The following is a 12,874-nucleotide window of genomic DNA, read 5'->3' as shown; positions in this document are numbered from 1 at the left end:
TTATTTATAAGTTTTAGGAGTTTTCTGGTAGGGTTTTTTTTTTTTTTTGTCTTCTAAATATATAATCATGTCTTCAGCAAATAGGGATATTTTGAATTCTTCTTTTCCTGTTTGTATCCCTTTAATTTCTTTCTTCTGTCTAATTGCTCTGGCTAGAGTTTCTATAATTATGTTGAATATAAGTGGTGAAAAAGGGAATCCATCCCTTTTAGAGGGACTGCTTTCAATTTTTCTCCATTTAGAATGATGTTGGCCTTGGGTTTAGCATAGATAGCTCTTACAGTGTTGAGGTATGTTTCTACTATCCGTTATTTTTCTTGTGTTTTGAACATAAATGGATGCTATATTTTGTCAAATGCTTTTTCTGCATCTTCAGTCCTTAAATTATTTTCCTTTATTTTTTTATTTCTTGATTAATAATGTGAGGCATCAATTTTGTTAGTCTGAATAAAGAATAATGCTAGACTTTTATTAACCCTCTATTGTATTTTGAGTTTATATCATTTATTTGTCTTTTTTGTAGCTAGTTGGAACTCATTTTTTCCCCTTTCCAACCTGTTGTTCAACTCATTTGTTTTGGTTTTTTTCTAATATAAATCTTCTAAGGCTATTAATTTTTCTCATAGCACTAGTTTGTGTCCCAAAGTTTTTATACAGGTAATTTTATCATCTTTCAGTTGTAAATATTTTTGGTTCATCTCATAGTTTCTTCTTTGCCTGTTTTAATTATAGTATAATTGGTATATATATTTTTTCTTTTTTGTTATAGATTTTTAATTGACTTACATTGTGATGAAAGAATTTGGATGGATTGGTAGCTGCTTTTTGAAATTTTCAAAGGCTTATTTTATAGTTGTTACATATTTTTACATGTCACTTGTTTTCTTGAGAGGAATGTTTGTTCCTAATTACTGGATTCCGAATTCTATATAAATTCTGTAGATGTAGATGATTTTTCTATAGTCTCTGTTTGATAATTCCAAATTCTCAAGACTTTACAGGCCTAAAATTTTATTTGATAATTTTTTTAGGTTTCTCAGTCTTTGTGGCTTGCTGTCTTTTAAGTCTCAAGATTTCATGTTTCTTGAACTTTCTGTGTGGGAATCCTTGGTACCTGAATAGAAATGTTTTTTCCTAAAAGGGATGTGGTATTTGCTTCTACCTGGAACCAGTGCTGGTGCTGCTGACTTATAGTGAGTTAAGATTCTGGCCAAGATTCACTTTGCCACTAGTCAAAAGTTGAGACTCTTAAGTTACTACCCTAAAGAAACATAGATCTTTTCTTGAAGAAAATGTTCTCCATGTTAAGGCTTATCCTAAGGGCCTCTCCAGATGACACAGGGAATATTTCTGAAGTTTTAAATGTCATACAGACCTCTTATTTTAGTTTTGTTGGGTCTGATACCATACTTAGGGATGGTACAAGGTGTAATCAATCATATTTTTTCTTTTTCTCTTTATGCACCACCTACATGTTTATTAAAGTCCGATTGTGTAAAAATGTTATGTGGAGTTAGCTTGACAAAGAAAGAAGGAGTTAAGTAAGAGGGAATCATAAATGCTATTTAAAGCTTATCCTTTAGGCTTTTAAAACAGCCATAGGCTGAATAATTTTTCTTCTTTCAAGAGAGCTTTCTTGCAACATGGCCCAGGTGCCTGGATCTTAAAGTACAGATGTAAATGGTCCAGCCAAAAATTTCCCTTGAATGTCAGTTGTGGTGGCAGATCCCTTAATCTCAGCTCTTTGGGCTGTGGCAAGAGGATCACAGCCTTAGCAACTTAGTGAGACCCTGTCTCAAAATAAAAACTGAAAATGAAAGGGCATGTAATTCAGTGGTAGAGTTCCCCTAGATTCCATCCTCAGTACAGAGGGGAAAAAATTTCCCTTGAAATGAATGAATGAAATAATTAGCCCCAGGAAATCTCCTGAAGCCTTTGGAAATACTTTTGGCAGTTGTGATAGGATAAACAAAAAATGAATTATGATTTTAAGTTAAAAGAATTGTGGATGGTGAAGTTGTTTTATTTCCTCTTAATTTTAATCTACTTTGCATTAATGATGGAGCATTGATGAGAACTGAATCATACTCCGATTCCTGTCAAATATATGGCTTATTTCTAGGTTTGATGGAGAAGGTGGTGCAAGATTATAAAAATAAATGGCTGACAGATTTTTTCATATTGTCATAGAATACATAAATTTAAGTGGTTTCTAGAGTTGTAAAATATCTGTTTTAATATTTATGTATGATCAAACTTTAAAGAACTATTTATGTGTCATATAAACTTTGGAGACTCTGGTACATAAGAATGCTATTTATTATAACCAGCAAATTAATAAGCTAATATATTCATTTAAATCTCCATATCCAGTTGTATGACTGCCTAGAAATTTAGATGACAGAGATGTTCATTTATCTCAGGAGAAGAAGGAATGAAGCCTAGATGATGGCCTCAGAGAATATTTCTGGCAGATACTTGATATTGTTTATTAGAGGTTTTTACCTGGAGATACAATGATAAAGTTCTCTTACCTTAAAAAGTTTTTAGAATGATTTTATTTACTTGTTCTTATTATTTGTATAAAAAAGAAAAATCAGACAGTTAACAAAATCTCGGGTTGTTAATGATTATAGTCTTTTTAAAATTATTATTTTTACTTAAAATTAATATCTTTTATTTTGGAGTTGCCCTAATAGTGAACACAGATTTTTAAATTCTCATCTATTTTTGTGACTGCTTTTAGATGATTTGAACTCATAGTGTTGAACTCATAGGATCTTGAACTCATAGTGTTTAGATCTAGTAATTCTGAAGAGTATAATAAACTGAAGATTATAAGAAGGATAATGAAAATTTAAATTTTATCTCATGGGTATACTTAAATAATATTTCGGAATTGTAGAAGTACTAATAGTAAGACTTGGTGATTCCCATTGAGAAATGACTATAAAGAATTTATGCATAATTTGAGGGTTTCTCAAGTGTATCTAATATATAGTATGTACTTTTTTTTTTACTTTGCTTTTGAACTGATTGGCAGATATTGACCAAAATGTCCGTTTTGTTATTAATAAAAATATATTTGGAAAATATGGGCCAATTAAGTGAACCATGAAACTTAACAGTCTCATATCCTAATTCATGGAATTTGCCAACTTGTTGATATTGTTGAATAATTGCCTCTTTCTTTAGGGTCCCTGGCTATATCTCAAGAGGAAGAAGGATGAGGCTGGACCCAATTTATACAGTTTATTCTTCCTAGACAAGTCATTCCATTAGTGGATGCCTTAGCTGAGGTTGTTGTAACAGATTGCCACAAGACTTGGTAGCTGAAAACCATGGAAATTTATTTTCTCACATTTCTTCAGGTCTGATGTATAAAATCAAGGTGTCACCTGGGTTGGTTCTTTTTGGAAACCCTGAGAGAGAATCTGTTTCATGCTTTTCCTAGCTTTTGTTAGTTCTAGACACTTTTTCCTTCTTCGCTTGTAGATACATAACTTCAATTTCTGCCTCCAAGTTCATGTGATTTTTATAGCTGGTATCTTTATTTTTGTTTTCCCTCGTTTTCCAAGGACACTCATAATTGGATTTATTGCACATCCTAATCCAGTGTATTATCATTTCTGTATCCTTACTTTAATTATGTCTGAAAAGACCCTTTTCCCAAATGAGGTTGTATTTCCAGGTGGATCAGTCTTTTGGAGGGGCCACTATTCACTTTATAAAAGGAATGGAGAGGCCAGGAATTGGATTGATTAAATAAGTAATCTGCTTGCTAGGAAGCATCAGGAATTGGGGGCACGTATTTCTTCCTATTATTCCCCAGCTTTTTTTGTTCCAGATATAAAAGATCAGCAAAAGAGTCTTGTTCCTATCTTGTGTTGCATCATTTGTGTTATCTTCAGTTTATATTTCTTTGGCAAAATCTTTTACAGCATCTTATCCATGTTGTGAGCATTAGTGTTAAAGCTAGGCAATACAGTAAATATATCCATTTAACTATGCATAAATAAAAGGCAGTTTATCTTATCACAAACAAACCAGTATGAAAATGCCATGTCAACAACCAGGGGATATAGAACTCCCAAAATTCTGTGAAGGTGCCTCTGACTTCATATCTGTCATACGTGCTTAGTGAGGATGTCTTTGTCACTCTGGATATTAAATTAGTAAAGCTTAATTTCTTTCCTATTAAACATTAAATAGAAAGAAATGTTTCCCTCCCAAGACACTAGTGAAAGTTCTGTCCCTAGGATGCCTGAGTCCTTCTTTGAAACACCTAAGACTAGATCATCACTGATTGTCTAGGGCACATTTTGCATTGATGTCAATGGTCTATCTCTGTGCTGTGCAGGTATAAAACACCTGAAATATAGTAAGTGCAACTGAAGAAATGAATTTTTAACTTCATTATTTTTAATTGACTTAAATGTAGGTGAAAATGGCCACATGTGACTGGTGGACCGTATTAAACATCTAAGGCAAGATATTTTTCATGCATAGGCTAAAAATATTGGTAATGATAAAGTAAACAGTGATGAACACTATAATAACCATAACTTCTCTATTATATAATTTAAATGTCCTATTGTAATGACATTAGTAAAGCCAAAGGAAAATTTCAACCTGAATTAGCAGCTCGTCTATATTTGTTAAAGATGTTGGGCATCTTTTTTTCTTATTCTAATTAGTTGTACATGACAGCAGAATGTATTTTGATTCATTGTACACAAATGCAGCTCAGCTTTTTATTTCTCTGGTTGTACATGATGTAGAGTTTCACCATATGTGCAGTCATACATACATCTCATTCTACCATCTTTCCTGCCCTCATGTCCTCTCCCCTTTCTTCTTTCCCTTTTGCCCAAATTTGGACAACTTTCAACTTGGAATTCTTTTGTAGTTATAACAAAATAATTAGATGAAAATTTAGACTCTTTTTTAAAGTTATATTCTTTAGTTCTAATTTTAAAAGAAAATTATTCTTTTGCAGGCAAAATACTGGTAAATGTGGAGTAAAAAAATTTCAATGTGGAGCCATATTTGCTCAAGAAATTTAGTATAAATATCTGTCAATCATTTTAAATTTCTTTTGCTCAAAATATAAATTAATATGCCCGGATTTTATTTACAAGTGTGATACTATTTAAAGATATATTTTATGATGTGAAAATGATAATTTTTGTTGAAATTATTTTTCAGATGTCTAAGCAGATTTTTCTGTCGTTTTCCGCTTTGCCTCAAGCATTTTATTATATAAAACTTTATAGCTAGTTAGTCCATTGATTTATTTTTTATTTTTGATTGAAGTTCGGCAAGAGAGAACATTTCTTCTCCACACTGTCTACTATATAATATAACATTTGATTTAATACCATTTGAAAAAGAAAATGTGGAAATAAGTCAAGTGTAACTCACCCCCTTTTTTTGTTACTGGGGATTGAACCCAGGGGTGCTTAACCACCAACCCACACCCCCAGCCTTCCTCCCTGCCTTTTTGTTCTTTTAGAGACAAGGGTTCTACCAAGTTGCTTGGGACCTTGCTAAGTTGCTGAGGTTGGCTTTGAACTCATAGTCCTCCTGCCTCAACAGTACTGTGTCCAGCTAACTCACACTTCTTGAACTTAATATAGTTTAAACTTTGGGGTATTGTATTGTTCATTTACACCAAGAGAGGGGGGTACTTTAAACTTGATGTCTTTGAACAGAAATCATTCCTTTAAACTACTGCTACAAAGTTTTATGTCCCTTAAAGAACTTTCAAGTTCTTTACCTCTATAATGTCCCCTAATGTACATGGCGGGGAGAAGCAGGATGCTTATGAACCATTTAGAGCTCTTAGGAATAAAAGCATCAATTAGTACACCTTTTATCCAGAAATAACAGCTTTATTTTCTAAGGGTCTTCTTTTCATGTTACTAGCTGAATAATAAATGAATTCAGAATTTTTAAAATTGTTCTTCACGTACATACACACACACACACACACACACACACATATGATTTGTATATAATTTCAGTTTTTACCTTAATTGAAGTTACTTTATAAATCATAATTTGTAACCATTAAAGAAAAGAGAAACACTATAGATGAAAACACAGCCATAACTAGAAAATGATTTTTATTGTTTTTTTTTTTTTTGTTTTGACAGCTTGAAGGTCCATGTGTTTTGCAAATTCAAAAAATTCGCAATGTTGCTGCACCAAAGGATAATGAGGAATCTCAGGCTGCACCAAGGATGCTGCGTTTGCAGATGACTGATGGTCATACAAGTTGCATAGCAGTAGAATTTAGTTATATGCCAAAAATAAGGTGATTGGCACTTTATGTACTTATTAAAGAGTGTTTGAAGGTACTATTCAAAAATAAATTTTAAGAACTTGGAAAAAACGCAGTAAACTCTCTAAGTGTATAATTTTTCAGAAGAAATTATGGAGCTTTGCATTTTAGCTTTTTCTATAGAGAAAATTGTTAAGAATAAAGTTAGTTACTCCTTGATTCAGTGTAAATTATAAAAATAGATTCAAAATGTTCTTGCATGAAGATTAATTTTTAAATTTTTTTAGAGGCTTTTAGGTCATTCATTGATCAGAACAATTTTATTAAATGTGTCATAGTTTCTTTCTGATAGCCCAGTTCCTGTGTACATAATAGTTGGGAGTTATTACTAAGAGTGATTAAGATACTCAGAATTAATTTTTAATGACTTTATTGAAAGATCATTGATAGCTAAAATGCATCAATATAACATGTACACAATAATTTTATTACATATTCTGACTTTCTCTGTATGGATTTTTTGAAGCTTTAAAAACAGGTATACTCTATTTATTCTTATTAGTAACTATCTTATAAACCCTCTGTCTTTAAAAAACAATGATATTAACACTTTTCGATTAACTTGGTATCATACCTATCAGCATGCAGTGAATTTCATGTGCTTTTATATAGTGAATGATGTGAAACTGTTTCTGAATACTTTTCTAATTCAGCCAAATCTTTTAGGGCACACTACTTTATGTATATTATTTGGACTGTTTTATCCCTTGTTATATGTGGGAGTAGGTGGAGTAGGGCTCTGTATGTATGCTTTTTTAATGTTTGTTTTATTTTAGAGAAAACTTATGTGATGGTATGGATTTCTTTCCTTATTTCCTTTTCCAAAAGATTGATAGAAGGGTAAACATTTTGTCTCTGGTTTTTGCAAAAGGAGTCATGGTATAATATTTGTTCCAAATCTAATAATACTGACCTGTTATAGAAAAGTCTTCTTAAAATTAGTGTACAGAAGGCTTAAAGTTACTGTAAATAGCTTAGTGTGTTAAAAGGCCTTTTTAAAACAATTGTTGCTTATTTTTATTTTCTATAATCAAAACAACGTTAGTTTAGAAGTATAAAATATATAAAGCATAATTTTGTATATTGTAAAAAATTTGAAAGGTTTTCAGATTTTAGACAGAATTAGACATGGCCTAGGTTAAGAAATTATTAACCTGTAAACTCTGAAGAATGTAGCATTTCTTACTTTTGCCAGGTTGAAAGAGGAAGCAGTTTTACATAGAACATGTCATCAACTTTATAGTAGTAATACTAACTACCATTGTTGAGCATGGCGAGTAGCAGAGCCAGTGTTCAAACCAGGCACTTTCCAAATATTGGCTCACGTAATCCTCACAACCACGAGGACAATAACCATTATTGACATTTTAAAGATTAGGAAAACAAGGTGCCAAGAAATTAGGTGATTTAAGTAGCAGATTTGGGATTCCAAGTAAGATCTGTATGTCTCTAAAACCTTTTTATTTTCTTTTTACCATACCACACCACCCCTCTGCTTTAAAGAGACACATAATTTAAAGATAAACATTTTTCCCTTGTTTCCTGCCACTAGGCTGCTCTCTCTTTTTAGTAGTTACTAATTCATTCTCTCTTTTTTTTTTTCCTTTTAAAAGGCCTTTTAATGTTCCTGTGTAAATAATTATCATTTGATCTTTAACATGGTTTTTTTTTTTTTAAAGACCATTATTTTTTATGGATTACTATAATTCATACAGATGTTAAATTATACTGGTCAGAATATTTTTGTATTAAAATTTAATTTTGTAATATAAAGCATTTTGCAATGTATAGCAAAAGTTCAGTGGGGAAAAAAAGACATATATTTATGTAGCATGGTAGTGTTGAAAAAGTAATCTTTTATTTTGTTTGTCTTTGCCATAACTTTGTGGATGTGATTACTGTTGTTTATGTTGTTTTAACACATGGAAACCTAAGCACATTTCTTTATCATTAAGTTAGAAAATGAGAGTCTTGTATCTGGTCTTCTGACTTTCTCCCTATTGATCTATTTATACTTGATAGCTAATCTGAAAAATATTTTTGATGTTGATGCAATTCGAATAACTTGACTGAGTCATAATTTATTCCACTTTAGGGGAGGAACTTCAATGTGTTTTGTTTTGTTTTGTTTAACTGTTTTTTCCTTTGCTTTAGCTTGAACACACCACCTGGAACTAAGGTTAAGCTGTCAGGCATTGTTGATGTAAAGAACGGATTCCTGCTCTTGAATGACTCTAATACCACAATTCTTGGTGGTGAAGTGGAACACCTTATTGAGAAATGGGAGTTACAGAGAGTGAGTATAAACTAAGAATGATTTGAACGTTTAAAACACTGTATTCTCTTATTTTAGGGAGTTCTTCCCATAATAAGTAGTAAAATTAGTTCTTTGTGTAACAGTGAGTAGAATAAAATATGATGATCTTTAGAGCAACTGTCTACCTTTGTCTAAGCATGGTCTTCCTATAGAGCAAATGTAATTTTTTAGTGTTCATTATATTTTATTATGTTCATTATATTTTATATTTAAAAAATCCTTCTTTATTGACAAGTTTTAAAATTTCTAAGATTTATGTTATTATCTATGTATACTGTATCTGGGAATAATTCTTAAAAATTTGTGCGTATACTGGTGTATGGGTAAATGTATATTTGTTTTATGTACATACATACAAGCAGGCAAATGAAAGCTAGTTAGGATTCTACTATAATGAAGTCCTTGTTGTACTTGACTTTCTAGTTGCATTAGTTGATACTTTTCCCCATTTGTGGCTGCACATCTTCATCCTGCTACTCATGTTGATTGTCTTCTAATTGTTTCTCTACTTTGCTTCCTGCAACTAATTCTGTTGGTCTACTATAGCTGAATGAATCCCTTATTAATTTCTTGCTTTCCCACTCCATTGCTGTTGTTACAGTTTAGATCTTTAGTGTCTCTTGCTTTGACTGCTTCAGTAGCCATTTAACTTGTCTCAGTACATATCATTTCTCCATTTTTCTAATTTATTTCATGCACTTTTAACAGATTATTTTCCTCTAGCATAGGTCAGAACAAGTCACACTCTGCTTCTGTTTCAAATGTCTGAATTTGAATGAAATAGGAACTAGTCATAGTTCCATTTTACCTGTTAAACTTTCTAAATTATTTTGCATAGATTTTCTTCCAGTCAAATGAAACCGTTTACTCCTTCTTTGATTCTCTTTGCTTTTTTCAGTTGTACTTTTGGGCAAAAATTATTTCCCCACTTTTGTGCCATTCATCTTGATTTTTCTCTTCTAATCCCTGCATGTCCAAATGATCTCTTTGGTTTTAGACCTAGAACAAATGCTTGTTCCTTCACAAAGTGAAGTAGTTGGTCCTTTATTAAATATTTGAAACATGTTATCTGTATTAATAGTATATTACTTTTGACCTTGCACTCAAATTATTTTTTTTATATCCTTTAATAAATAATATCCTTCTTGAGGTCAGATTATCAGACCATGAGGTCAAGTAGCGGGGGAACCTTGATTACAACAAGGTTGTTGTATCATCTTTGTTCAATTCTACAAATATTTGTTGACCAGTGTATACATATGGTGTTGTGCTCTTATTATATTTCCTATGGTCCTCCTGTTAGTCTTGTAAGGTGGCATTATATCTACATATATAAAAGTATTTACTTTTAAGAACTATTAAATAACTTTCTTTATGATTATACAGGTTAGTGATAAATCTGAGTAGAATCCATGGCCCCTTTTCCTCCCATTATGTTGGAGCTGCCATCTTCTATCTTTAAAGTGGTAGTCCTGAAACTTACATGTAATAAATATAGAAAATATTTGTGGGATGGAATTAATTGGAAAGCATGTAAACTAATTACTTTAAACTAAAATTGATGTTCTTATGCCACCTTCAAGTGTTGCCTATTGTCTAAAGCCAGGCAAGAGCCTAGTGAGAGCAAGAGCCAGAACTAGACCAGAAGTATGGTAGCAGGGGAACCTTGATTACAACATTCTGTGTACAAAGTATCTGATGGGCCAGACCACACAATGATCAAGCAAGTGAATAGCACATAATCAAGATCCTGATTAGACAGAGAGTACGTGATCACTGAGTGCTTTTCTCTGATTGGATTTTAAACTTCTTTCCCTAAAACTCATTAGCCAGTAATGTTGAAGGTCAACTCCAGGAACATCCTATAAATCCTTAGATAGTAGTAACATACTCAGGACTCCTCCTTTATGAGCTTCTGCTGTTTCAAAAATAAACTCTGCTACTTTATTCTGTCTTCTGTTGTCCCTGGGTCTCATTCCTTGGATCTTCAGGTCTATGAAACAAAGATTCTATACCTCAGATTTGGGGGCTTGTCTTTTGGAGGGTGAATAAAATGGACCAATGGCACTATTACTTTTTTTCCTGAAGTTCTGTTCTCCTTTTAGAAAAATCTCTGCCCAAATAAATGAAATACTGGATTCTTTTGGCTAGTTAAAAGTGATTTAGCATAGCTGCTATCTAAAGACTCAGGTGACAGGCTTACTGGAAGAGGCTTGATCAATGCCCTTTGTCCCTGACAGAAGAATGCTAGTCAAGCTCTGCTTTAGCTTCCTCTTGCAACTTGAACCAGGTCAACCTGGCTGGCTCAGGTGTCTCCAAGGTCTTTGGGAAAGAGATAACCCACCAATCCCCAAACTGTAAGCCAAGTGGTCTCTTTCTCTACTGCTCTGCTAAAAATGCCTTTTTCTAGGTGTACCACAGAACCCATGTAGGCCCAGTTTTCTTGATATGTCCCTCTGAACCCCAGTCGTTTCACTAATATCCATAGATAATGTTATTGGGAATCTTTAGTCCTTGAGTGCCTCTTAGGATGCAGATCCCACTAATATCCCTGGTGACCACCTCTAAGACAAGGACCAATTTCACACATTTCTAGCCACAGTTCTCTAAAAGCTTTCAGGCTAGACCTATTCAGTTGTACTTTTGGGCAAAAATTATTTCCCCACTTTTATGCCATTCATCTTGATTTTTCTCTTCCATTGTACCTATTCAAGGTACAATCCAAGATAATCATATTCTATTACAATTGTTTGCTCTCCTTAATTGGGAACATCACTCAGAGGTCTGTGTCCTTGTCCAGCTACAAAAAGGGCAGGGAGTGGGTGGAGTTTTGGCTGTGTTTTGTTTTGACTGAAGTGCTTTGTCTCATGGAAGGAGTGGTGTTCTGGAATTTCTTAGGGATTATTTCAGGATTGGATTTGAGAAAGGATCAGCAACTAGGAAAGAGACATAAGAAAGTTATAGGTATGAAAACATACTTTGGTAGGAACAGTTGAAAGGAAGAGAAAATATTTTGTGAAGTAAGAGGACCAAACTTAGAACGTAAATAGGCTGTAGAGCACAGAAGAAAAGTTTGTGTATGCGCTTAAATTGGCTATAAATAGCACAGTCTGTTAAGGTGGCCTGAGGTTTTGTTTTTTCTGGGTCGAATTTTAATGTGCTGGTGCAGATCTGAGCCTGTTCTTAATTCTTGAAATGATATCTTATTGTTTATTGGGATTTTTTTGCTTAGGAGGCTGGGTCTTGGTGGGTGTGTTTCATACCTGTTTTAGGGTCTTTTGAATGGTTGCTTTGTGGCTGGTTGAATGGATGGCTGTTGTTTTGGGTTGTTTAATATGGTTGGCACCCTGAGTATGTGTGGATAGAGGTATGTATATATGTCTGGGAGTTGGGTGTGTTTGTCCAGCAGCTTTTCTCTACATGTTGTTGTGGCGGTTTGCTTATGTGGGTTTGGTATAGGCAGGATGGTTTCCTTGTCTGGGTTAAGCCTGCATGGGCTTTCATTTTGCAGAATTTTGTGTTGGTTCTTTACAGGGCTCTTGAGTGGGTATGTTTGATTCTTAGATGTGTTCATGTCTCTGGTCACATATTTGGGGTACCAGCTGTATTGTGTTGGCCTAGAATGACAGTTGTTTGGCCAGTTTGTCCATTTGGGGGACTTTGGAGCAGGTGTTAGAAAGATCTGATTCTTTGGGATTTGGTTTGCCCAAGTGATGGAAGCCTGGTGCACACAGAAGGTTATATTAATAGGATTAGATTGGTGTTTTGGGAGGACCTTATTGATTTGACACATGAATGGTTGGATTGTGGTTTATGTCAGTGAGCTGAAGTTTGACCTTAGAGAAACCCTTGAATACATTCCTCCATAGAGAGTGAGGCCCAATTCTCCCTCCAAAAGATTTTTAGCTGGTGGTAGGCTCAACAGACAGGTCACGGTTTATCATAACAGTCAGGGAATCATAAAATGTAAGGCCACTAATCACTATGGAGGAAAGGGGAAGGGATCTAAGGGAATCACAGGATGAAAGGCCATTTGTAAGAATAACTACTCTGATAGGCTTCAACTCTTTACAAGGTTTCTTATGAGAAATGGAAAGGATACCAGGGAATGCCTTGGCAGGAGGCAAAGGGAAGAAGAGGGAATGTCTTATTCTCTTTTTTGTCTTATAGCTGGGAAATACTCCCTTGGCTGTTTATACACCCTTACAATG

The 12,874-nt window shown here is 33.6% G+C and overlaps 1 protein-coding gene across 4 annotated transcripts in view; it reads left to right on the top strand.

Moving 5' to 3' along the window:
* The window catches only part of TDRD3 (tudor domain containing 3), a 140,551-nt gene that overhangs the window by 55,554 nt on the left and 72,123 nt on the right, over positions 1-12,874 (top strand). For all 4 annotated transcript variants that reach the window (XM_081284626.1, XM_081284624.1, XM_081284627.1 and 1 more), the window contains 2 exons: positions 6,159-6,319; positions 8,501-8,642. In XM_081284626.1, coding sequence (XP_081140752.1) covers positions 6,159-6,319; positions 8,501-8,642 — 303 coding nt within the window. The remainder of the gene's footprint in view (positions 1-6,158; positions 6,320-8,500; positions 8,643-12,874) is intronic.

This window comes from Spermophilus citellus (genome assembly GCF_964194105.1).
Source record: "Spermophilus citellus genome assembly, chromosome: 1".
NCBI classification, from domain to species: Eukaryota; Metazoa; Chordata; class Mammalia; order Rodentia; family Sciuridae; genus Spermophilus; species Spermophilus citellus.
Note: the sequence above shows the minus strand (reverse complement) of the source record. Positions and strands in the feature narration are given on the sequence as shown.